The 27,581-nt window shown below is 44.1% G+C and overlaps 1 protein-coding gene across 1 annotated transcript in view; it reads left to right on the plus strand.

The window, feature by feature from the left end:
* APBB3 (amyloid beta precursor protein binding family B member 3) overlaps nucleotides 1–27,581 on the plus strand; it is a 61,527-nt gene that overhangs the window by 14,753 nt on the left and 19,193 nt on the right. The window contains exons 2-8 of the mRNA XM_070749054.1: nucleotides 3,839–4,017; nucleotides 19,039–19,115; nucleotides 21,292–21,352; nucleotides 23,215–23,361; nucleotides 25,629–25,756; nucleotides 26,053–26,058; nucleotides 26,139–26,253. Coding sequence (XP_070605155.1) covers nucleotides 3,839–4,017; nucleotides 19,039–19,115; nucleotides 21,292–21,352; nucleotides 23,215–23,361; nucleotides 25,629–25,756; nucleotides 26,053–26,058; nucleotides 26,139–26,253 — 713 coding nt within the window. The remainder of the gene's footprint in view (nucleotides 1–3,838; nucleotides 4,018–19,038; nucleotides 19,116–21,291; nucleotides 21,353–23,214; nucleotides 23,362–25,628; nucleotides 25,757–26,052; nucleotides 26,059–26,138; nucleotides 26,254–27,581) is intronic.

Raw genomic sequence — 27,581 nt, forward strand, 5'->3', positions numbered from 1 at the left:
AGATAGCAAGAGAGACAGAGAGAGAGATAGCAAGAGAGACAGAGAGAAAGAGAAAGAAAGAGAGATAGCAAGAGAGAGAGAAAGAGAGAGAGAGAGATAGCAAGAGAGAGAGATAGCAAGAGAGAGAGAGAGAAATATAGCAAGAGAGAAATAGAGACAGAGAAAGAGAGATGTCAAGAGAGACAGAGAGAAAGAAAGAGAGATAGCAAGAGAGACAGACAGAGAGAGAGAAAGAGAGAGAGATATATAGCAAGAGAGACAGAGAGAGAGAGAAAGCAAGAGAGAGAGAGCAAAAGGGGGGAAGGAGGGAGAAAGAAACACATAGAGGGAGGGAAGGAGGGAGAGAGAAAGAGAGGAAGGAAGGAAGAGAGAAAGAAAGAGGGATGGGGAGAGAAAGGAAGGAAGGGAGAGAAAGAGGGAGGGAGAGAGAGAGAAATAGAGCGAAAGGGAGGAAGAGATATTTTTTTGTCCAAACTTTTTTTAGCCCCCCCCCCCTCAATGTTCCCCAGGATTTTGAAAATATGAAAAATGTGCCGCGGCTCCAAAAAGGTTGGGAAACACTGGTCTACTGATTTGCTTATGGTGTTGAAAAAAGATATGAGATTGGTTTGGCATGATTTGTTTCTGACAAACCCATGTTGGCTGTTGGATATTATCTTGTTTGTTTCTAGGTAGTGACAAAACTGTTTTCTGATTATTTTCTCCAGTATTTTTCCAGGTATAGAAGTCAGACTGATGGGTCTGTAGTTACCTGGGTCAGTCTTTTTATCTTTTTTTGTGGACGGGGACTACATCAGCTCATTTCCAGTCTTCTGGTAGATTTCCTGTGGTCCAGGATTTTTGGTAGATGAGGAGAAGTGGTTCCGCGATGGTGTCTGCCAGTTCTTTTAGGACTATGGGTTGTAGTCCATCTGGTCCTGGCGATTTATACTTGTTGAGCTCCCACAAGTGGTCCCTTATTGTGTTTTTATTTATGTTGAGTTCAGTTCCAGGGCTGTTTATTGCAGTTGAGTTGCAGGTTGGTTGGTGGTTCCTTTTTGTGTGAAGACTGATGCAAAATAGGTGTTGAGCAGCTGTGCTTTTTATTTACGAAAAGTTGACTGAAAACATTTATGAAAAGAAAAATATTAATATTAGTATAAAGTTTTTTATCTAACTTTTCCAGATGTTTTAACATAATTTAAGATGAGCTTTCTAGATGTGCAGACTCAGCTATTTAATTAATTTAGGCCACTCATAGTAGCTGTTTAAGAGAAGAAGGATGGCATTGTCAAGTCTGTCATCTTCGGCTTGACAGCTTACTGGTGTCCTGCCATCAAAGGCCTGGGGGGAGTGGTAAACAAATGGTCAGTAAATGATTTAATATGTTAGTATCTGATGGGGGAGGGGAAGTTACAGTTGAGGAAGACCAAGAATGCTTTGAACCGGTTTATACCAATCTTCAAGGACACTGAGATGCCAGAGATGCTGGGAAAAGAAAGTCAATTTCTCCAAAACCCAGACATTCCCAAAACATCTATACATACCACCTCATTGAATGACTGGACAAGGGGGTAGGTGGGATGGAACAAGAGTAAAAGTCTTTCATGTGGGCAATATGTTAACTCTGTAAACTGCTTAGAAAGGGTTGTAAAGCACTATGAAGTGGTAAACAACATATCTCCATAAATAGGATACTCTGGTGTTTGACATAAATAATGTATTGTTTAATCTATTACATATAATCCAATCAGTGTTGACTCCTGTGCAAAGTGAGAGCTTTCCTTTATCTTTAAATATTACTTCCAATCACCTTCATTGGATAAATCTTAATCCTAATCTTCAGAGAAGTAGTTTCTCCATCCACTTTCTCCTTGTTTTGCATGACTTTATACACCTTTGATCTTGTGAGCCCTTAGTTGCTTTTTTTCCCTAAGCTAAAGATCCTGCTGGACTTTAGGGTCCATCTGTTTTGCACAGCATTGGCCTACTTCCCTCAGTGACGCTATCAGTGCAGGATGTGATGAAGAGGTTTGTTTTTCAACCAGCTTGCTGCAGAACCTGATGTTGATTAAGGGAGTAACTTTCCCAAGATCACTGAGCTGCCTTCTGTGCTGAAGGAGGATTAGAACCTGGGTCTTCCTGCACTTAATCCAGCCGTTTACCACTATGCCGCACTAGCTCCTTAGGTCAAAATTACTTACAAACATATTTTAAAACATTGTGCTCAAGACAGATCTGTTGATAAAATTGCTGATTCTAATGTTTGGCTTTCTGTTTCTAACCAGTTAGCATTCATAAAAGGACAGATCTTCTCCCACAATTGCTAAATTCATTCAAAAGCCTTTGCTGATGGTTTCTGAAAATTCTGTTTTCAATTTTAATGGGGCAACCTCCAAACAAATTCTCATCTGAGAAATTATCATCCGATACAGATATCCAAACACTCAACATTTTTAAAATTTGGATTCATTTGGGAATCAGCCATTAAATTATTAATTAAGTTTTGTTGATCACCCTAAAACAGGGCTGTGGGCTGGATGCATCACGCGCTGGCCATGCCCATACCCATTTTAGTGATGAGGGGGAAAGTCCTGATATGTTTCGTGATGCCACCGTGAGAACATTTGACACTCTTGCCCTAGAAGTTGGATTTCTCTGTGCTTGCATAACTGATTAATTGAAAGGCTGTGCTTAAACTTTGGCTTTTCCAGAACTTTTCCTCATCTTTCTTATATTCTCATCTTTCTTACTATATTTTCCTATTGGTGATGTGATTCAGTCTGAGGCTCCTCAGGGAACGGCTGGAACTCTGCCGGCTCCATGCCCAGAGGGGGAGGACGAGGAACAGGAGGAGGAGGAGGAGGACCAGGCAGACGGGGAGGAGGAATGTCAGGCCGAGGAAGAGAGAGAACAGCCTGAGACCCCCGGGGGGGAGCTCTCCCCAGCGAGTAGCCTGGAGTCCTTAGATGAGAACGCACAAGCCATCATCGATCTCAGGCAGAGAAGAACAGCACAACGAAGGGGACAATTAGCCAGGTATTTCCATCCCTAATAGGCAACAGCTGGGTTTGGGTGTGGTTATCCCCAGAAAGCTTGAAAAGGCAGGCCCGCCCTTCCTGTAGTGTGGAGAGTTATCTGTTGGGAGTCCTGTGACCTTGCTGCGATCCTTGGCGTCTCTGATTCTGGCTTGTGGCCTTGAAGGCTGAAACCTTGGGGGAGGCATGGGTTTTATGCTCTACAGTGGTGTGTGTGCCAGCAAGAAGCCTGTTGTATTGTCTGGCCATCGTGACTCTTCTGTGAAGCCTCATAGCATCTCAGTTTGTAAGAACAGTTTTTTTCTCTGTGTTTGTTTTCAAAAATATAAAGTGACTTTGCTTTTACCAGCGTGTCTGGCTGCTTTTTTCAGTTGGTGTTGAAGCCTGGGGGCACCCAGACAGAACAATTGGTATGTATGATTATTACTTGTTGTTGTATTTTATGGTTAATTATTGCAATTAAGATCAATGGTTATAACCTATCACTTCATTGTTTATATAAACATTGAGATATTATGTACCAGAGATAAATTCCTTGTGGGTCCAATCACATTGGACAATAAAGATTGATTGATTGATTGATTGATTGATTGATTCAGCCAGCCAGCCAGCCAGCCAGCCAGCCAGCCAGCCAGCCAGCCAGCCAGCCAGCCAGCCAGCCAGTCAGTCAGTCAGTCAGTCAGTCAGTCAGTCAGTCTTTTCCAGAACAGCATATTGCACATACAGGTCCATTTACATGAAGTCTATTCTGGAGCTGATGCAGATAAAACGGTTTGAAATTAAACTTCCATTTTTAGAATCAGCATATCTTTTCTTTTTAGATAACCTGTGGAATGACCAAAATATGGAAGGAGAGCTCGACCTTCCTTCGGAATGGAGGAAAATCCACGACTCTTCTGGTACTTATTATTGGCATGTGCCCACAGGAACCACTCAGTGGCAACACCCTTCTCGCACTTCTGGTGTGGATCATGCTGGGGAAACAGCATTTCCAGAAACGGTACTCTGACATATTATCAGTCCTACTACTAGTTACTAATCCTATTATTATCAGTCCTATTATTATAAACTGGTTATGGCATAGGACACAGGTGTCACAAATGATGTACCATGTCATTTTTTATGACATGCCTGGGGCTGCATGAGAAGGTGGTGTACTGTTGTGCAGCCTCTGGAGCCTCCAAAAAGTGTGCAAGAATGGGGAATGCTTTCTCTCTCTTTTTGGAGGCAATTACCATCACTATTATAAACCATATCATCATTACACTCTGGGTTCACAGCAGCATGTGATTTACTTGAGTTGGGATTAGTCATATTGGATAATCTCAAGTATTGTGGCTTGTACATTGCATTGTTATATGTGAATCCAACCATTTTGACTTATCCAATAAACTGGTAAAACAAACCACAGCTTAGGGTTGCTTGTATATCCATTTTTGTTGTTCACCAACTGGGGACTCATTTGTTCATATGTGTCAATAAATGCAAACAGAAATCTTTTACACTGTGTAGAACTGTGAAACATTGTGAAAAATAATATGTTAATTCAGCTTTTCCAACTCTCTCAATGGGTCTGCATGATCTCCTTTTTTTCCTATTGAAAAAGAAAGAGATTTCTGGTTTTCAAAGCCAAGGGCATAACCTGTGTAGAGCAACTCAATCACAGTTCAAACTAATGTTCAAAAGAAATAGCATTAGTATTTTAATTTCATTTGATTATATTTGTTTGATACATTACATTTCTGGAGTGGAGAGCACCATGGAAAGGAACGGAACGGAACAGAAAATAATAGAAATACATTTGGCCAAGTATGATTAGACACACAAGGAATCCATGTATTGATATTTCAAATCAGTCTTTTTATACACTGCTCAAAACAATAAAGGCACTTACACAACACAAGTAAATCAAACTTCTGTGAAATCAAACTGTCCACTTAGGAAACAACAGTGATTGACAATCAATTTCACATGCAGGTTCCAGATCTTCCTTCTTCTCCTCTAAGTCAGACTTTTCTGTCATTGGCATATCTGCCACCTCTGATGGTCCTTTGGGTTCATCCAGGTCTATTTCTCCCTCACTCTCACTCTCTGCACTGGCAACACCACTGGCCCAGGCTACCAAGGTGGGCCTGGCTCATCCTCCTCAGAATCTATCATTACTAGAGGTGGATGAGGAGCACTCACAACATTATCATAATACCAACAAGAGGGGTAGTGCAGTTCCCATTACTGGTAGTCCTTGACTTAATCACTGGTTGCTTCAAAGTGGTGAGAAAAGTAAAGTCCTGTATTTAGGCAGGAAAAAGCAAATGCACAGGTATGATAATCAGATAGTCAGATTTGGCTTAATTGTACCATGTTTCCTTAAAAATAAGACATGGCTTTATTTTCTTTTTGAGCCCAAAGTAAGAATCATGTCTTATTTGCAAAGTATGTATTATCTGCTAATCTTAGGACCACTGCAGCCATGCCTCCCACACCCAATACCTGTTGTGGCACTGCACAACTTCTTCTATAGCCACTCGCGGCTACTTGTGGCCAGACGCCACATGGCTTGTTTCATTGGTGCCCATCATGTGGTTCATTGTGCCTGTGCCTCTGCTCATGGCAAGTGGCTGTGTGCCACATTGTGTCATTACATGCACGAGCAGAGCACTAGCATAATGAGCTTTGCAGTGTTCTGCAAACAGCAGCATCAATGCAATGCGCCATGTGGCATTGAGCACTGAGTGGCCACAAGCGGCTGCAGAAGAAGTCAGGAAGCAGCATCACATGTGTTAAGACATGGTAGGCCAGGCTGCGGTTGTCTTAAGGTGCTCAGGTGTAGGGTTCATGGCGCATCCCCATCCCCATCCCTTCCTAGCTTGATTTTTAGATCTGCACCTCACCTCACCTTGTACAACCAGATGATGGATGGGGCTTAAGTAGGGCTTAATTTTGGGGCAGGGCTTATATTAGTCACAGGTATGAAAATCAGGCTAGGACTTGCTTTTGGGGTAGGTCGTATTTTCAGGGAAGCATGATGGTAACTGTGGATATCCTAGTGCACTATTGCTTAAGTATCAGCCAGCAGTGTACTGCAGCTGCCAAAAAAGCCAATACAGTCCTAGGCTGCATCAACTGAAGAATATTATCAAGTTTACAGGAAGTGATAGTACCACTTTAGAGTGTAATTGTGAAGCCACACTTGGAATATTGAATCCAATTCTAGTCACCACAATAGAAAAAAGATGCTAAAGCCCTAGAAAGAGTGCAGGGAATACAAACAAAGATGAGAATGGGTCTGGAAGATAAATTGTGCGATGAATGGCTAAGGTAATTAAGTACTTAGCAGTGACTTGATAGCTGTCTTCCATACTAGAAGGTCTGTCACTAGAAATTGCACTGATGTTCCTTCCGGTGGGGTAACAAGAAGGAGGGAGGGAACTGCTGCTCCGACAGACCACGGCGAAAAACATCAAAACATCAAAAAAACATCAAAAATCATAAAAATAAAGAAAATCCCGAGGGTGAGTACTACAACCTGCCCAGTGCCCAGTGCCAGCGCCGAGCTGATCCCCCGGGGACCCCCCCCCCACTCCATGAGGATTCCCCTGAGCCTAGCTTCCTAGCTACAGGGAGACCCGACGTCCAGCTGATTGCCCGATAACCGGCCACGAGGATTCCCCCGAGGATTCCCCCTCAACGCCACGAGGATTCCTTCAGCCCAGCTGCCTGCCTAGCGTGGAACCGGCCCAGAGCCCCAGCGCTACGTGGATTCCCCCTACACACCAAGACTCCTAGAGGATTCCCCTGAGCCCAGCTACCAGGAGCCCCGACGCCCAGCTGACTGCCCGGCGTGAAACCGGCCCAGAGCCCTAGCCCAGAGCCCTAGCACCGTGCTGATCCCCAGGGACCCCAACACCACGAGGATTCCCCTGCACACCTACCTACTGGGAGCCCAACTACCTACCTACTGGTGACCAACTATCTGCCTGGCTTGAAACCGGCCCAGAGCCCCAGCGAAGCCAGGAGGACTCCCCCAGCCTTCGGAGTCCCCAGCGACCTCCTCTGAAGCCCCAACGCCCAGCTGACCCTCCCGGGAGCGCCCAAAGCCAGGAGGACTCCCCCTCCTCCTCCGGAGCTATCGGCGACCTCCCACAAGGCCACCGACACCCAACTGTCTCTACAGGGATCTCCAGAAGCCAGGAGGACTCCCCAGAGCCTCCAGAGCCCTCAGTAGCCCCACCAAGAAGCCACAAGCCCTTGGCGACCTCCCTCCCCACCGCCGCCATTACCACGTGGCTGAAGACCAGCTCTGCTCCTCATAACCTCTGTCCTTCATAACCCTAAAATCGCCCAGCTTGCAGTGAAGCTGCAACCCCATCTAGTGGCTGAAAATAACATTGCAGTCACTTCCAATCCCTTCTCATTCAAAAGCTACAGATCCTTACAGGTTGAAGCTCCAACCCCTCCCCCCTAGTGGCTGTAAATAACCTTGCAGTCATAGCCAAAACCTTTCTCATTCAAAGCTACAGATCCCTACAGGGAATCAACGGAAGAAGCCTAAGCCCGCTCTGCGACCCGGCTTTGCACCCACAGCCTTCTTTAACAGCAAAACCGACACCTAGCTGACGTGGGAGGTTTCCCAGTACCCCCAGATGTACACCCAGCACACCCTCAAACAGAATTCTAATCCTCACCCCCGCAACAATGCCATCCAAGAAGAAACCCCAAGCAAACCAAGTAAACATTTCTGTTAACAATTGCGTTATATGCAACACTAATGTAAATACACAAGAAGGAACCACAAAGTGCCAATCCTGCAAAAAATTGGCTCACCATACCTGCCTCAACATCAATAAACATGTTGCCACCTTTCTACACGACAATCCCTCATTCTACTATTCCTGCCCATCCTGCACTCCCAAACCAGACTCCTTCGACAATTTGTCCAAAGTAATCTTATCTGCAGTCTCAAAAACCCATCAATCATATACCGAAAGTATCGAACCATGGATCACCTCCATAAAAAAAAATATCCAAGACCTGATAAATGCCAAAACACCAAATCAAGTACCCTGCACCACCCCACCACCACCACACTCCCAATCCAGGCCACCAAAACCTCTTCCTCCAAACACTACCACTGATATCTCCACCATGGTGAACGATGCCATGGAAAGGGCACAAAAATGCCATAATGCCATCATTTTTGGCCTTGAGGAAAACGGGGAAACCGACCTAACAAATATACGTAACATTATCCACAATCATCATCCTCAAACAATTACCCCTAATGACATCTTAGAGGTTTCCAGAAACGGACCCATATTAAAGTACAGCGACGGTTCAACGGCTCCCCAATTGTGCAGAATAGTCTGCACAAACGAAACTACCAAACAACAGTTCATCAGGACCATGAACTCCATCGCCAGAAACAACACCAAATTCAACAAACTCAGATGCAGACCAGACTTAACCTTACTCCAACGCATCCGCTCCCGGGAACTATGTGCCGAACTTTGGAGACGTCGTGAACTCGGTGAAACTAACCTTTACATTGACTACCGCTCTGATTGCATCAGAACCAAAACCCACAATCCTCCCTTCATCTCCAAACCCACTGCCCCTCCTCAACCATCCCACACTTCTCCACCCACCACCCCTCATCAACAATCTGACCTCCCCAGCACCTCCAGCAATGAATAGGAAAACGTGCCCCTTACTACCTCGCCTCCATCCTACTTCAACTCAACCCAATCCAGTCCCCTTCCTGTACACAAATTCAATCTCAAATGTAAACTAATCAATGCAAGAAGTTTAATCAACAAGTTATCAGAATTCCTCCTTCTACTTGACACCAACTTATTTGACATAATCTTTGTTTGTGAAACATGGCTGAATTGTTCCTATCCTGACTCCATCATCACACAAAATAACTACCTGGTTTTCCGGTCCGACCGCGAACCCCGCAGAGGAGGTGGTGTAGCCACATTCTATAAAAGCTCACTCAATCTAAAAAACATTCAAGTTGCACATGATTTATTCCTTCCTGAAACCTTAATCTGCGATCTTTCCCTCAACACTACTCTCCGCTTTTTACTGTGCTACAGAGCTCCAAACTATGACACTACCCATGCATCAAAATTAACCTCCCTACTAACATGGGCATCCTCCTGCCCCCATCCCTTTACCTTCCTAGGTGACCTCAACCTACCACACATCAACTGGACACTAAATGAATGCTCCACCGAACCTATACATACCGCCATTTACAACACCATCACCAGCCTGGGACTGGAACAATTAGTCTCAAACAATACCAGACTCAACAACTGTCTCGACCTCATATTCTGTAATAGCAAAAGTGCTATTTATGGACTGCATATCATAGAACCCTTCTCCAACAGCGACCATAGTATGATCAACTTCAACCTCAACCTACGCCATCATAACACTCAACAGAACAACGCAGCACCTAAGTACAATTTCAGGAATGCCAACTACGAACTCATAGACGCCAATCTCTCATTTATTAATTGGCAATCCTTGTTCTCTAACTGCATCACCATTGATGATCTCTACAACACATTCTTACACCAAATTAATAGACTTATAGATCTGCATGTTTCAATCACCTCTCCCCGAAGAAAACGAAAAAATAACGTACCTGTCTCGATAAAGAAACTACAAACCAAAAAAAGATCCCTCTGGCGTAGAAACAAAAAAGGTCCAGTAACCAACTTCAAAAGCCGCTACAGAAGCATATGCCAACAAATAAAAGTAGAATGTCTCAACTATCACAGTGAACAAGAGGAAAACCTCCTACGCACCAAATCTAACCGTGCCTTCTACAACTTCGTCAACAACAAACTTAATGACTCCAGACCTATTCCACCTCTCGTAGGTCCCAACATCAAAGAATACCACGATGACCCATCCAAAGCTAACCTCTTCAACTCCTTTTTTGGCTCCGTTTTTGTTAACAGTAATGGCTCATCCCCCCTCTTCGCAAATCGCACTCCAAACTCATTAAAAAACCTAATCCAAATCATCTTCACTATAGACCACGTTGAAAAAGCAATCCATGATCTCAAACCTTCCCTATCTGTCGGACCAGACGGTCTTTGTGCGTACTTCCTAAGAAAACTTTCTTCTACCATAGCTGAACCCCTAAGCATTATCTTCCAAAAATCCTTGAGGACCAGCACTCTCCTCAAGTTGTGGTCAAAAGCAGTAGTCATCACCATTTTCAAAAAAGGAGACCCATCACTAGTTGACAACTACAGACCAATATCACTATGCTGCGTCCCTTGTAAAATCATGGAATCAATTATAAATAGATCAATCAATCTTTACTTAGAATCTAATAACCTACTATCAAAAAAACCAATTTGGATTCAGAAAGATACTATCCTGCAAAGACATCTGGACTACCCACCTTGATCAAGGAAAATCCATCGATGCAATTTATATCGACTTCTGCAAAACCTTTGACTCAGTGGTTCACGACAAACTTCTCCTAAAACTCAAATCCTATGGCATCTCAGGACTCCTCCACAACTGGATTACTGTTTTCCTGTCAAACAGGCAACAAGTTGTCAAAATCGGAAGCGCCATTTCCTCCCCCGTCCCTGTCAAAAGCGGCGTTCCCCAAGGCAGCGTACTAGGTCCTACTCTTTTCATCCTATACATCAATGACCTCTGTGATAATATCGCAAGCAACTGTGTGCTTTTTGCCGACGATGTGAAACTTTTCAACACCACTGACAACGCACTCACTCTCCAAAAAGACCTCAACTTTGTCTCAGATTGGTCTAACACCTGGCAACTTCAAATATCAACCAACAAATGCTCTACCCTCCACATCGGCAAAAAGAATCCAAACCACATTTATGAACTGAATAAACAAATTCTTGCAGCCAACCCACACTCAGTAAAAGACCTTGGAATACTAATATCAAATGACCTAAGTGCTAAAGCCCACTGCAACAATATCGCCCAAAAGGCTTCCAGAGTTGTTAACCTGATCCTACGTAGCTTCTGCTCTGGCAATCTCTCACTACTGACTAGAGCCTACAAAACCTATGCCAGACCCATTCTCGAATACAGCTTATCTGTCTGGAACCCACACCACATCTCAGACATCAACACTCTCGAAAACGTCCAAAGGTATTTCACCAGAAGAGCCCTTCACTCCTCCACTCGAAACAGAATACCTTACGAAAATAGACTAACTATCCTGGATCTTGAAAGCTTAGAACTGCGGCACCTAAAACACGATTTAAGTATTGCCCACAAGATCATATGCCTCTTCTTACGAACCTTTTTCGTGTTACGAACGCCAAACCCGAACTTCCGGGTTCGGCGTTCGGGAGGCTTCTGGGAAGCCCCCCGGCTGTTTTAAAAGGTGACAGCCGGGTGGCAGGGCTTCCCAGCAGCCTCCGAACGCTGAACACGGAAGTTCGGGTTTGGCGTTCGGCTTCGGGAGGCTGCTGGAAAGCCGCCCGGCTGTTTTAAAAGGTGACAGCCGGGCTGGGGGGCTTCCCAGCAACCTCCCGAACCTTTGCTGAACTTCTGGGTTTGGGGTTCGGGAGGTTGCTGGGAAGCCCCCCAGCCTGGCTGTCACCTTTAAAAAGAGCCGGGCAGCTTCCCAGCAGCCTCCGAATACCGAACGCCAAACCCGAACTTCCGCGTTCGGCATTCGGAGGCTGCTGGGAAGCCCCACCGCCCAGCTGTCACCTTTTAAAACAGCCTGGGGGCTTCTCGGCGGCCTCCCGAACGCCGAACCCGGAAGTTCGGGTTTGGCGTTCGGCGTTCGGGAGGTCGCTGAGAAGCCCCCAGACTGTTTTAAAGGTGACAGCCGGGCGGCAGCGTTTTTTTGCGGGTTTTTTTTTTTGGTTGCACGGATTAATTGACTTTACATTGTTTCCTATGGGAAACAATGTTTCGTCTTACGAACCTTTCATCTTACGAACCTCCCCCTGGAACCAATTAGGTTCGTAAGACGAGGTATGACTGTATTACTTAATGTCTATTCTCTTTCATATGTATTGTATATTGGACAAAGAATAAATAAATAAATAAATAAATAAATAAATAAATAAATGTGTTCTCCATGGCACCTGAGAGCAAGAGAAGAAGCAATGGGTGGAAGCTCATTGGAGAGAGATCCAACCTAAAATACGGGGGGATTTTCTGTCAATGAGAATGATTAATCAATGTAACTCTTCTGACCCAGCCTCAGCAGAAACAAGAAACAAATTCCTTCTCCCATTCCTATGAATTAATAGCAAGAGGTCCAGGCGATAGTTCTTCAAAGAGTTAACTGCAGTAACAGACCTTATATAAGTTCCTTGTGATAATTGCCAGGCCGTGAGCTCTCAGCCATAAAGCTGCATATTAAATTCTGGCAAGCAGTATCTGCGGCACAAAACACAATGAGCCAAATCTTCAGAAATCCAGACTTGTGTCCTATGACTGCCACTCCCCTTTCCTTCTATTTATTCCCCAGCTAGGGTGGGGCCATTTAGTTTCCACATGTACCTTGCTTCCTGAGTCGACTCCTTGGCCTCAATTGTTCTCCTCTCCTAACAGCTCTCTGCATGTGCATCTGGAACAGCCCTCCCCACTTATCTCAGCCTCCAAAGGCAGCTGCCTCTCTGGTGGCTAGGAAATGTCGGACAGCCCTGGCTCTATCTCTGCATCAGATGCAGAGCATCCATTAAAGCTTTCCCTAGACTCCAGAACTGTCCCAAGTTCCTCTTCCCAATCTCTTCATCGTCTGAGTCTGCCCCCAGCTCCACTGGCAGCTGGCGGGCCACAACAGTAATGTTATGGATTTCACTTAATGACCATGGTGGTTCACATAACAACTGCCACAAATAAAGATCTTAAAATTGGGGTAGTTATATGACCCATCTGTTTTTCAACTGTTACTACTTATGATCATAATGGGCCGGCTCCATTATAGTTGTGATTCTATGGATATTCTTCATTTTGTAAGCCAAGCACTTTCAAATACCTTTTGGTACAAATGACCAGAGTGAAACTGTAATGTTATGCACAATTGACTGGTAGTAGGTTTTATTGAATTCAATTAGGTTATACAGTACTCTAAGTTGCTGTAGTTTTCTTGGTGAAGAGTCCAGAGACAGGTTAAGTAAAGACGGTTCCTTTATTCAGCTCTTAAAAGGAGAAGTGACAATCAGCGGAACACGTCTGCTCTACCTGGGGAGAAACCGCTCTTTTTATACATTTGCGGCTTCCGCCAAAAGAGAGCAGCCCGCGTCTGAGCCAATCAGGAGCGACTTCCTGTTTCCAGCTCAGACAGCGTTTTCAAAAGGAACAAACTATTTACAAGGATACAACACCCCTCCCTCCTTAGTCAGAATACATCACTCGAGAAAGCCACGTGACAAAGTCCTCCAATCTGCTCGGTCTTCGCAGGGCTCGCTCCGACCTGCGCAGTTCATTTGAGTCCTCGCTTCCAACGGTGGAGGTCGGTTCGCCTGTACTTCCCCAGTGCGGCTGGGGCCTAGTTTGGGCTCAGGCCCGCTGAGTCGATTGGGCAGGCACAACACCGACCTCTGAGGATGAAGACGGCTCGGCGTCGCTGGAGGACCCTTCCTGACTGGATAAGTCCATTTGAATGTCCATTAATGCAGGTTGCGTGTTACAGTCTATTAGAGTGGGAGAGTCTGTTTTAGCGGTTTGTTCAGGGGAGGTTTCAATGCGCTTTCGTACATGGTCAATGTGCCGCTTCCACATTCGACCATCATCCAATTTTACAATGTATGTTTTAGGAGCAGTTTGTTGTACAATTATTCCCTTCATCCAATTCAAACCCCCATCAAAATTCTTTGCAAAAACACTTTGACCCAAATACAATTGTCTTTCAGGGTTCACATACATAGGATTATGAGTACAAAACCTTGGGTGTAACCTATCCAGTGGGGACCTAAGTTTCCTTCCCATTAGTATTTCAGCAGGGCTTATGTGTGTGGGGGAATTTGGTGTAATATGTTGTGTTAACAAAAATTGGTCCAGATGCTGTTGTACATCTCCAGGGCCTGACCTGCGCAATGCCTCTTTTGCCACCCGAACGTATCGTTCTGCCAAACCATTAGCCCAGGGCGAGTAAGGCGAGATGAGAGCATGTCTGACCCCCAAGTTATCTAAAAATAATTCAAATTGCCTGGCTGTCAATTGGGGTCCATTGTCTGACACTAAGATGTCAGGACAGCCATGGGTGGCAAACAAATGGCGCAGAACCTTAATTGTGGCACTCGTGGTTATATTATTCATTGCAATGATTTACACCCACTTGGAAAATGCATCTACCACTACTAAGAAATATTGTGACCCCACTGGTCCTGCAAAATCAATATGGACCCTGGACCAAGGCCCTGCAGGTTGTTCCCACTCTGCTGGAGTTGTTTTGGGGGGGGTTAGGCCGAGACTCTTGGCATGGATCACACTTGGCTACCCATTTTTCAATATCAGTATCCAGCCCTGGCCACCATAAGTGCCCCCTAGCTAGGCCCTTCATCCTGACAATACCAGGATGGCCCACATGTAACATTGTGAGTACTTTGGTCTTTAGACTCTCAGGAATGATTACCCGATCACCCCACAACAGGCAACCTTTAACATATGACAATTCCAATCTTTTGGTTTTAAAATCACTTAAATCAGATTCTATAGAGTCATTCTGCCACCCCTTAAGTACACAGTTTACCATCTTTTTCAAAATTGGGTCTTGCTGCGTGTGTGCAGCCACCTCCCTTGCTGTTGTTAGTGGGTTATCTTCGAGCTCTATCATTAAAACATCAGCAGATGGGGCAGGGTCCTCTACTAACTCTGCCATTGGGCACCTACTGAGACCATCTGCGTGGTTGATGAATGAGCTCGTACTGGTATCCTGAGAGGAACAAGGCCCACCTGATTAATCTTGGAGACATAAATGGGGAGTTGGTTTGTTGGGGGCTAAGAGGCCTAGTAAAGGCTTGTGGTCAGTAACCAATTCAAAACTCCTGCCAAAGAGATAATTATGAAACTTCTTCACCCCGGCCACTAACGCTAGAGCCTCCTTATCTAGTTGGCTGTAATTTCTCTCCGTATTGGTCATTGTCCTTGAAAAGAAAGCAATTGGGGCTTCTGTATTATTTGGCAACACATGTGCCAAGACCCCTCCCACGCCATATGGGGACGCATCGCACGTAAGCCTGACGGGTAGTAAAGTGCTATATTGGACTACTACACTTGCGGAAGTTAATAACTGCTTTATTTGTAAGAAGGCTTCGTGCTCAGTTCTCCCCCATGTCCAAAGTGTTTCTTTCTGAAGTAACCGGTGTAGAGGCTCTGCTGCTGTTGCCTTCTGTTTTAAAAAGACAGAGTAAAAGTTTAGAAGGCCTAAGAATGCCTGCAATTCTGTTCTATTCTGTGGCTCTGGGGCTTCCCTGATGGCTTTTAATTTTTCAGTAGTGGGGTGTATGCCTTCCCCATCGATTCTATATCCTAAGAATTCTACACTGTTGGTTCCCCACACACATTTGTCAGGTTTGATTCTTAACCCTTTATCTTGTAGTCTATGTAATACTTCTCTTATTCTTCTGTTGAGTTGAGATTGGTTTTCTCCTGAAATTAAAATGTCATCAAAATAGGGAATGGTCCCTTTAATTCCTGACAACAAACGTTCCATTATGCTTTGAAAAATCCCGGGAGCTATGCTTACCCCAAATTGTAATCTGGTACATTTAAATGCACCCCTGTGGGTGACAATTGTCTGTGCGAGTGCTGTTGGTTCATCGACAGGGAGTTGCTGGTAAGCTTGGGCTAAATCGATTTTTGAGAACACTTTCCCTTCCCCCAGGGAGTGAAGGAGCTGTTGTACCACTGGAATGGGGTAAGGGTGATGTTGGAGGGCTTTGTTGAGCGTAGACTTATAGTCAGCGCAAACCCTCAAAGAGCCATCCGGTTTAAGAGGCGTAACTATGGGTGTTTCCCATGGCCCCTGCTCTACAGGAACTAAAATGCCCTGGCTTATGAGCTTATCTAGCTGTAGGTCAAGCTTGGGAAGGAGCGGGAGGGGTACCCTGTGAGGTTTGAGCCGGACAGGAGGGACCTTGGGGTCAATAGAAAAGGAGATAGGGGGCCCTTTATACGATCCCAAGGTGGGGCTAAACACTTCTGGGAATTCCTGTAAGAAGTTAGGCATGCTATCAGAGTTAACAGTACATATACCAGAAATTTCAATTCCCAATGGTTCCATCCAAGCCAAACCCAGGAGAGAGTGTCTAGCCCCTGTAACAACAATCATAGGAAGGGTACATTTAACAGTCTTAAACATAATAGGTACATTCACTTGGCTTAGAACAGGTATTATTCCCCCTTGAAAATCTCTAATTACCAATGAGGTTTGTAAAAGGTCAGACTTTGAGAGGCTAGGCATGTACATTATAAGCTTTTCCCACGGCATAATGGTGTATTTAGACCCCGTATCAAGTTCCATAGAGCATGGCTTGTTGTTTAGGAGCAGTGAGATTACAATCTTGCCCCCATTTTTTGTTGCCGTGCTATTCACGGAAAATTGATTGTTACCTCTTGAGTAGTCGCGGTTAGCGGTTGAGTAGTTCTTGCGGCCGGAAAACCGGGGAAACCGGTTTTCGCGCGGTTGAGGTGTTTGAGTCTGGAAATGAGGAGGACGAGGAGTGGAGAAAGATTCCTCAGGTAAAGGTGCTCTGCAGGCTTCAGCGATATGGCCACGTCGGTTGCAGCGGCGGCAAATGGCATCCCGGAAGGGGCAGCGTTGGTGCGGATGGTTTCCTTGGCAGCCGGCGCAGGGGGCGACGAGGCGAGGGTATCTGGGTTGTCTCGGTTGGTCCTGTTGCAGCAGGAAACAGCTGTCCTCGTTGAGGGCTGGTGGGCTGAGGTCGTCTGGGGCCTCAGCGCGGGAAAACGTGGAGTCAATCTTGGCGATGACTTCTCGCTTGTCGTGCTCCTTCAGCTCTTTGGCAGCAGCGTTGGCGACCTCTGCGGTTTGTGCCAGCTTGATTACTGCCTGGAGAGATGGCTCGTCTTCGGTGAGGAGCTTGTTCCGGACCATGGCATTTCTCATGCCGAAAATGAAGGCATCAGTGAGGCGAGCTTCCAGGCTATCAAACTTGCATTTTGAAAGCACCGTTCGAAGACGCGTAGTGAACTGATTAATGGATTCGGATTCAAGCCGGGCCATTCTTGAAAACTGGTGCCGGAAAACGACGGCTGGTTTCGTAGGCTTGAAATGGCTCGCGAGCTTGGTTTGCAGGACGTCCCAAGCGACGGATTTGGCTGGGAGCGGATCGGTGAGAGTCTGGGCGAGATCGAATATTTCTGGGCTGCAGTAGTTCAGGAAGATTGCCCGCTTTCGTTCAGCGTCGGCGTCCCTTATTCCCGCGGCTTCGAGGAAGATCTCGAACTTGGCTATGTAGGCGTCCCAGGAGGATTTCTCCGGATCGAAGAACTCAGGAGCCCGGCCGATTTGAAGGTTGTTCATTTTGCACGCGTGGTTCTTCCGTCCGTCGTCGCCAGTGAAGAGTCCAGAGACAGGTTAAGTAAAGACGGTTCCTTTATTCAGCCCTTAAAAGGAGAAGTGACAATCAGCGGAACACGTCTGCTCTACCTGGGGAGAAACCGCTCTTTTTATACATTTGCGGCTCCCGCCAAAAGAGAGCAGCCCGCGTCTGAGCCAATCAGGAGAGACTTCCTGTTTCCAGCTCAGACAGCGTTTTCAAAAGGAACAAACTATTTACAAGGATACAACACTTGGCAAGGTTTTTCAGAGGTGGTTTTCCATTGCCTGCTTCTTAGGAGTGAGAGAAAATGACTAGACCAAGATGACCCAGCTGTTTTGTGACTAAGGTGGGACTAGCACTCATGGTCTTCCAGTTTCTAGCCTGGAGCCTTAACCATTATACCAAACTGGTTCTCCCCTTTACCTTATTTATAGGATAAAGGTAAGAACAGCCCATAGAAAATAATGGAGATATCCTGGATATTAGCATCACTGTACAGTAATAGACAAAAAACTTGGGGAAAGATTGGAACATTGTTGCTTTCATGTTCATAGTAGTGATAATGCTTTAGTGCAAAAATGGAAAGATATATTAATTCCCACAATGGAAGATTGGTTGGAGAAACTGATGGAACTAGTAGAGATGACCAAATTACAGTAAGTCTTTTAATCAAAGAAAAGAATACATCTATTTTTATTTCTACCTGGAAATCGATTCTGGATTTTGTACTTATAAGGGCAGACTAGATGGACCATGAGGTCTTTTTCTGCCGTCAGACTTCTATGTTTCTATGTTTGTACTTGAAATAGAAAAATAAAATAAAATATTGACTTTGGAATTTACTGACTAGACAGGATTTTTTGGTACAGAAATGACTAGTATATATTAAGGATGCAAAGTAAAAGTTGAGGTTCTAATGTTATTATGTTTATTCTACTCCACTGAAAAGTGACAGAAGTTAATGGTCATTTTTTTCTTTTCCCACCCTTCATCCTATATTTCTCTCCCTTTTCTCTTTTACCCTTTTCCCACTATTTTCATTTTCATTCATATTTTACACTGATAAATTTAATAAAATTATATAAATTATATTTAATAAGATTATATATAAAATATGCCTGGAATAACAAAAGAAGAAATAAAAAAGATAAGGAAGAATATATAAAATATGAAGGAAAACCATGATTGCGTCCTTTGGTCTTTGATTTTCTGGAGAAGATAGACTAAGTCATGACTTATTTTAATTCCCATATAACATTCTGCTCAGTTGAGTCCTGAAATAGAAGCCTCATATTTTTTCTGATGAACAGATTATCAGGAGAACTAGAATAATATAGTAATCCCAATGTTGGACTGGGCAACATTGTTCACAGGACAATTGAGAGGAAAATTGGAGGAGAATTGTCTTGAGTTGTGAATAAAAAGTGGGACCTTCATCTCACAAATAAACAAGCTTGAGTTCATTTTCTGTTCTTATGCAGGACCTTCAATCTGCTGTGGTCAGATGTGTGCCAAGAGAGGCGCTTATCCCAAGCCCAGTGACTTCATTCTCCAAAAGGTAGGCTTGTTAATGCAAGCCCCTTAATGTGAGGTGCTAGGTACAGGTAGTCCTCGACTTACAACCACAATTTAGCCCCAAATTTCCATTGCTAAGCAAGACAGTGAGCTTTGCCACATTTTACGACCTTTCTTACCACCGTTGTTAAGTAAATCACTGCAATTGTTAAATAAATCTGGCTTCCCCACTGACTTTGCTTGTCAGAAGGTTGCAAGAATGATCACATGACTGTGGGACATTACAACTGTCATAAATACACCGAAGCTGAATTTTGATAATGTGACTGTGGGGATGCTGCAATAATCATCAGTGTGAAAAACAGTCATAAGTCACTTTTTTCAGTTCCACTTTAATTTCAATCAGTTCAAACTAAAAGAATGGTTGTAAGTCTAGAACTACATCTCGGTGAAAGAGATGGAGTGCCTGCACATAATTACTTTCTTCTATTATGTTTTCACAAGTAATATTTGTATTATTTGCTCAGATGTCCAAGAAAGTAGTTATGGTTCCTTTTCTTTGTTGAATAAAAATGATGTTCTTCTGCTCCTACAGGTAGTTCTCCACTCACCAACTGTTGGTTAGCAGCTGTTCAAAATTACAATGAACCTCCCAAAATCTGATTTAAAGTTACAGCTGCTGATTGACAATCCATCAATGGTGGGTTGCTATTGGTTCGGGCCGGTTCATGTGAGCCAATGGCAGAAATTTGGCCCCGTTCATCAAACTGGTAGTGATGGCTGGCTTGTCATGCCCCTGACCAACTTCAGGAACACTGCAGAAATCCCCCCACCTATGTTCCCCTCATCCCCCTGCACTGGGTTCCCAAAGGCCTTGGGCTTGCTTCCCACCTCGCTGGATCCCCCACCCTCTTCCCTATCCCCTAGTCACCGCTCTGTCACAGTCACTTACCTTTTATTGCAGATTTCCTTCTGGAAGCAGCTGCTGCATAGCATGGCTTTCCTACACAGTGGAAGCCTTGGGCTATAGCCTAGAAATGGCGCCAATTTGGAACTGGCTGAAATGAATTGTGGCCACTCCAAAATGGCATCCACTTCTGGATTGGTGCCATGCAGCCTAGGGAAGGTGAGGAGCAGCGCAGCCTGCTGTCCTTTTCCTTTGCAAACTCACAATGCTGGAAGGCCACATGGTGCAGCAGCTGCATCTAGAAGGAGATCTACAGTAACTAATCATGTCTGGGGTGGGAAGGAGGGTGTGGGGCTCAGTGGGATAGAAAAGCAGCCCCAAGGTCTATAGAGATCCAATGGGGGGGGGGGACAGACTCAAGGCTTGTGGGAACCTTGAGGGGTGGAAAGTGGTTCAGAGAGAGCGGGAGGCCTTTATGGACTAGGGCAGATCACGTGCAGTGAGGGCCCAGATTTGTGCTAGGCCTCCCAGGATCTCCTCCATCTTTGAGGCACCACATGTTCTGCTTAATGACCCACACGGCCACTTAACAAGGGAAGGAATGAGAGTTATTAAGTGAGGCAGTCACATGGGTGTCTCATTTAATAATATCACTATGTGACTATAATGGACAGGGTCCATTTTGGTCATAAATAGAGGATTGTGTTCAGCGGTGGACTACAAGCTGGAACGATAAATTGTGCTCGCTGCCACAGCTCGTAAGTTCTTGTGGGACCAGCGCAATTTTGCTGCTGCACCTGTGGAGGTAGCAAAACCACGTACGGAGCCGCAGGTAAAACTTCACCAAAACATTGGTGCAATTTTGCTACCTCCACAGGTGCAGCAGCAAAATTGCGCTGGTCCCACAAGAATTTATGAGCCGCCACGGTGAGCGCAATTTAGCGTTCTGGTTCGGAGCCCATCACTGATTGTATTCATATAGATGTTTATTGCTGTTCTAGATCAAAGAGAAAACATCTGGGTTACAAGATCTGTCTGTTCCCTGCAATAAATATTCAGCCACAATCAGTGCCATTTGGAATCAAATAGAATGGTATACTAAATACAGGTAGTCTTCCATATACAATAGGTCATTTAGTGACCATTTTAAGTTGTGACAGCACTGAAAAATTCATATGATCACCTTTTGAAACATTCTGACAAGCAAAGTCAACAGTGATTTGCCTCTTGGTTGTTCTGAGAATGAACAGAAAGTTGTCTCATTTATCTGAGAATTCCTGTATTGCCACTTAGGTTGTTTTCCCTGTTGCAGGACATCATTGGCTTGGCACAAGGAGGATCTTCATCAGGGCAATCCAGAACCTGGCTCCAAGGTACAGTCTGGGGCAGTGGGTGACATGCCTGACTGAGGAAAGACTGTTATTTAGGAGAATGAGCTTAGTTTTGTCCTTTTAAAACATCATGAATTTGCCCTCCTTTGAACTTGCCAAGGACAACCTAATCTTGATAAATATCTATGGAGATTCTCAGTCATCCAGGTCATGGTTATCCCAAAGATGCTTCTTTAAAAAAACAATGGGACTTTCTGGTTTTTCTTTGAAGATGTTTCACTTCTCATCCAAGAAGCTTCTTCAACTCTATCTGGATGGTGGGGAATGGAAGGATGTATATTCTTTGTAGGCAGCTGGACATTTGCATTCCTGTAGCAGCTCATTAAGGTCACCTGGAAGTTTATCTGTGTCATCAGTATCACCTGGTGGTGCAAACTGGTGTGGAGCCTTCTTGGACCTGTTGAAAAGACTGCTGTAGATTGGAGATAAATGATGTTGTATCCCTCCCCATCTGTTGAGAGAGGGATGTTCAATTTTGACAGACCATATTTTTTGGAGTATAAGGTGTGCAGGAGCATAAGACACACCTTAGTTTTGAGGGAGCAAAATGTGGGGGGGATCTGCCTCCCAGGTATTCACCTGTCAGCTTCAGCACATTATTTTATCCCCTGGTTAGGACTGGAAAAAAAATCTTCTTCAGGGGGAGTAACAATGAAAACAAGCGTGCAAAGACTTTGAGCTAGGAAAAAAAATTCTTCAAAGGGAGTAGGAATGAAAACAAGCCTGCAAGTCGGTAAGATCCTTAGCACCTCGTTAGGGCTGGGGGGAAAAAGCTTTGAAAAAGCTACATTCAGAGTATAAGACCCACCCACATTTTCAGTCTCTTTTAGCAGAGAAAAAGGTGTGTCTTATACTCCCAAAAATATAGTAATGGCCTCTTTAACCCGTCTTTTAAACCAATGATCTCTCTGTCCAAAATATGGACTTTGTTGTCTTCAAAAGAGTGGATCAGAAGCAGTTGTGCTGTAACTTAGTGACTGCTTCACTAATATTAACAGACTGCTGAAAAGCTCTATGTATCATCTATCCCCCCCTCTCTCTCCCTCTCTCCCTCTCTCTTTATCTATCTATCAATCACATTTCTTCTCCCCCCCCTTTTCTGACCTGTCTATCTCCTTCAAAGGGGAATTCTGGGCAGAATAGAAAGACAAAATAGAACAATAGCAGACTTATATACCACTTCACAGTGCTTTTCAGCCCTCTCTAAGCAATTTACAGAGTCAGCATATTGTTCCCAACAATCTGGGTCGTCATTTTATTGACCTTAGAAGGGTTAGGGTTAAGGTTAGGTTGAGTTAACCTTGAGCAGGTCAGGATTGAACCTCTGACTGAGGGCATAGTTAGCCTGCAATATTATTTTCTGACATTGTACCTTCATTGCTCCTGAAGATTTTTTGTATAAAAATTAAAATGTTAGAATTAAAATTTCAAAATTAAATTTTAGAGGGAAGCAAAATAATTAAACCTTGTTAAAAATAAATTAAAAGGGCAATGGGAAGCCTCTCGGGGCACCAACCAGCCCTACTGCTTTATGATCCTTTGGGCTCCTCACATAATAGGATACTGAATGAATAACAGAAAAGATTCAGGCTTTTCCATTATTATTTAAATAGGGAGAAAAATGTTTGGATGGAGTTAGCAATGGATACACTGGGAGTCTCCAATTTTATATTCATACGACTGGAAATTGGATTGGTAAAGCAATTTTTCTCCATACATAGTTCAGGGGTTTGGTAATTTATAAGATTTGTTGAATAGCTGAAAGAAGTTTGGAGAATCATTAGCTATGTTTGATGCCTGTTGTTGTGCACGCTCTCTCTTTATCGCTCTCTCTGTCTTCCCAGTGTTTCGTTGTGCGCTCCTTAGGCTGGGTTGAGATTCCTGAAGAGGACTTGGCACCAGGCAAAAGCAGTATTGCAGTAAATAATTGCATCCAGCAACTTTCCCAAAGCAATTGTGACAATTTTGGCCCTGCTGAGAGATGGGGTGAGGTGAGTGCCTAAAGTATATAACCCCAGGGGAAAAGATCTGCTCCTAAGATATCACCTGTTTTCTCTTGCCAAATTCCACTGTCCCCCATTTGGGATGTAGCCATTAATTTCTTGGATCCAATTATTCTGGGGTTGGGGTTTTTTTGTCCCTTGCCCTGGGCAAAGGTTGGCACCAGAGAGTGTTTCTATTCTTGAAACTTCTACTTCTCAAGCATGTTTCTTCTCTTCCAGAGAAGAGAAGACTGATATCATTACATTTGACTCTAGGGCATGTTGACTTTCCAAATTGAGCTTTATTTTCAGTTTCTATCAATACAAAAAGAGAACAGAAAATCAAACTAGTAAGTTAAACAAAATGGTTTATACCAAAAAGAATCACAGTGGGGTATAGCCAGGAAATAAAAACCTATTTGATGTTTTATTATTTAATCAGCTGATCAATAAAATATGGGCTGGCACCACCTCTTCTTCAAAAGCATATATAGCAGCAGAGGACAATGTTATGATCGGCTGGGCAGTGGGGAAATTTAACAGGGCACACCGGCCTCCCTTGAGGCTGTCAGCAGAGAGCCTAGAACAGTGATTGTGAACCTTTTTTCCCTCAGGTGCCAAAAAAGCGAAGGCATGCGCTATCGTACAGGCGCGAGTGCCCATATCCATAATTCAATGCCTTGGGAGGGCAAAACTGCTTCCTACACCCTCTGGAGGCTGGAAACAGCCTCTTTCCTAACTTCTGGTGGGCCCAGTAGGCTCATGTTTCACCCTCCCCAGGCTCCAAAGCCTTCTCTGGAGCTGAGGGAAGGTAAAAATGCTCTCTCCCATCCCCCCAGAGGCTCTCTGGAAGTCACAAATGCCCTCCCAGAGTGACTGTGTGAGCCAAAAATATGCTGACCAGCACACACATGCATGTTGGAGCTGACCTAAGGCAAAAGCTCACATGCCAGCAAATATGGCTCCACGTGCCACCTGTGACACCTGTGCCATAGGTTCGCTATCACTCGCCTAGAGTGTATGCATATGGCAGTCAGGAAAAGTCTATGTGTTCCTTTATTATTTTTTCTATCCAAGTGTGTATTTTTGTCCATTACTTTTTTACCTTTGGATGTAATACGAGCCCAGAGTCTGGTTATATTTCCAGCACTTAGCAGAGATATCCTTGAACATCCTGGCTAATGTTGCTCATGGAAAGTGCCATCTATAAAACATATTATATAAGTTTTATTCATATGCAGTTGACATTGTTAATTTATAATTTCTCTCTCACAACTTTAGTAATTTGTCTAATTCCATAGAACAACCAAAGTTTTTAGTCTACACTATCATTATTTCCTTTACTTGTTCTTCTTCCATTCTAATGCTCAGTAAAACGTAATGTAAATTTTTTTTTAGTAACTGTTAGGATCTGATCTAATTTTGTTAGTTCTTTATAAAACCATATGTTTTGACATCTTTCTCATATCTTGATTATATTTGTATATATGGCCACCATGCTAAATCAATCCCTTGACTATTCAATTCCTATTTACTTTTAAGTTCCCCTTTCTCATCCATAATATCTTTCTATCTTATGATTTTTTCCATGCTAACCACATTGAGATGTATCAATGCCTCCATTGTGGAAAGCCAGACTGGTATTTTCAAAGTGTTTTTCTTTGGTTTTTGCCCATACTAACAATAATGCATTTTGGATATAGTGTCCTTGGAAGTAGCTGTGTATTTTATTTTCCCCATACCATAGGAAGGCATGCCATCCCAGTTGCAAGTCATGTCCCCCCAAAATTAATAGTTGTCTATGTCTCAGATTTATCCATTCTTTCAGCCACGTAAGTTCAGATGCCTGGTAATATAACTCCATTCTGGCAACCTAAAATCTTCTCTGTTTTTAGAATCTTGTAGCAATTTCAAATTTATTCTTGCTTTTTTCCCTTGCCAAATGAAATTTGACATTAATCTGCCAAATGATTTCTGGCTGATTAATGAATTCATTGCCAAATAAATTTTGACATTAATCAGTTCCTCAAAATATTTTTCCAACTTTATTGGAATTGTTTGGAACAAGTATAGTAATCTTGGAAAAATGTTCATTTTAATGCTAGCTATTCTTCCTATCAGTGATAGGAAGATGTTATGTTAAGGATCTTTCCCTTTTAATCTATCGTAGAGTAGTCTTACAGTCTGTCCCCATTATTACAGATTTTGCTAAACATGCCTTTGACAGAGGGATTTTCATTCCTGCACCATTCACACTTCTCGGCTTTCCTTAACAGGGTCAAAACATGGTGATGATTCTCAAGGAGGAGACAATGAACTTGGTGGATCCTTTGGACCACAGCCTCATCCACTGCCAGCCCATCATCAATATTCGTGTTTGGGGGGTGGGCTGCAACAAAGGCAGGTGAGTAATAATGGGTGGGTTGGAGAAAGGAGACCTTCTTACTGAAACCAAACTCCAAGGGCAGCTTTTCAGTCTGCGTGTTGTAGCTAGTGAGTTGTCAAGCTATAGATGCTGTTGGGTGCAAAAATTTAGGATTACCCACCACCACCCTGACTTTCCCATGGGATCTTCTGCTACTTCTTTCTACCCTTATCATGTGGGATCACCATTTATTCCCAAGCTGTTAACAGGTAGCTGCTTCAGATACTCTTCATTAACCGTTCTTTTTTCCCCCCTACATGCTATGCTTGATCAAGGGACAGGTAAGTTTCCCTCTTCCTCCTGAAGCAAAGCTAGTGCTTGGAGCCCTGCTCTTGCTCATTGGGCTCTCCTCTCCTTGCAGGGATTTTGCTTTCGTGGCCAGTGACAAGGATACGTGTGTGCTGAAGTGCCATGTCTTCCACTGCAATGTGCCTGGCAAGGCTATTGCCAAAGCTCTGCATGAAATGTGCTCCAAGGTATCCCTCCTGACTTGTAGCACAGTTCTTTACATTTATACGCAAACACACACACACATCCACACACAAATCATGTGCGTGTGCACCCACACACACATATGCTACCTATGGAATGTTGTGGTTCTGAGATGTACTTTTAGTGCAGCGTCAACAGTTTTTAGTATTGTAACTAAATGGCAGACATCACTGATGTTTCATTCTGTAGGAGTGGGAGACAAAATGAGTATCAAAATAATCTTTGTCTCTTTAAATATTTTCTAATTCAATGGAAAATTATTTAAAAAGACAGTCTATCTTTGCATGATAATTCTCTGAAAATTGAAAGATGAAGTTGGGAGGGCCAAAGCAAAAAATACTGGAATGATTTCCCTAAAGATCCCTTGGATGCATTGTGGCTTGGACTGCCTCCTCAGATTATGCAACTTGGATTATAGCATATACAGTCTATTCATGCTTCCGACAGCGCACACACAGAAACAATGAGAAATGGAGGGGGGTGGGGAGAAACAGACACATACCAGTATGGCACATTACTGCATTACACAGAAGCTAGAGACCTCCCCTGTGGCCATGGCTGGAAAAGGGACCAGAAACAATTCCAGAATACTTGCTTGGCAAGTATTTTCCCTTCCTTCCTTCCTACTTTCCCCCAATCTTACCTGCTACTGTATCAGTTACAAGCTTTCTGTTGCTGTACCTGGCAGCAGTAGGAGAGTTTATTCTCTTGAAACTGTACTTTTGCTGCCTGTTGTACACATGTTTACAGCCTGCGTAGTTCTGGATGGTTGCAAACTGTTTATGTTGTGGGCTCCTTGGTGGTTTCTGAGCTTTGTTGTTTGCTACAAAGTTTTCATTACCCAACTACTATGTTTCTCTGAAAATAAGACCCAGTAAGTCTTATTTTCTTTTGGGCTCCAAAATAAGCACTAGGACTTATTTTAGGAAAATGCCCCCCTCCCCCCCCCCCCCGCACACATGTACAGTACTTTAAGGGTACATAGGAGGCCCATTTCTTCTATTTGCTCGCAGCGGAGCAGGAGGCTGTGTGATGTCCTAGTGTCACTGCTGCAAGGCAGGGAGGGTGGAGCTGCCACACATGCCCTGCATTGACTTACCTTAGGATCCCAGCAGCCAAGCCACCCACGCCCCGACACCTGCCTTGCTTCGCAGCGATGGCTCCAGCAGGACTTTGTGTGGCTGCTGGCCCACTTCTTTTGCTTGCTTACATGGCTGCAACAGCAGGAGGCTGAGTTATGTGCTGGTGCAGCATCCGTAAGGTGAGGCAAGGAGGGTGGAGCTGCCCCATGTGCCCCACACTGGCTTACCTT

This window comes from Erythrolamprus reginae, chromosome 3, assembly GCF_031021105.1.
Source record: "Erythrolamprus reginae isolate rEryReg1 chromosome 3, rEryReg1.hap1, whole genome shotgun sequence".
NCBI lineage: Eukaryota > Metazoa > Chordata > Lepidosauria > Squamata > Dipsadidae > Erythrolamprus > Erythrolamprus reginae.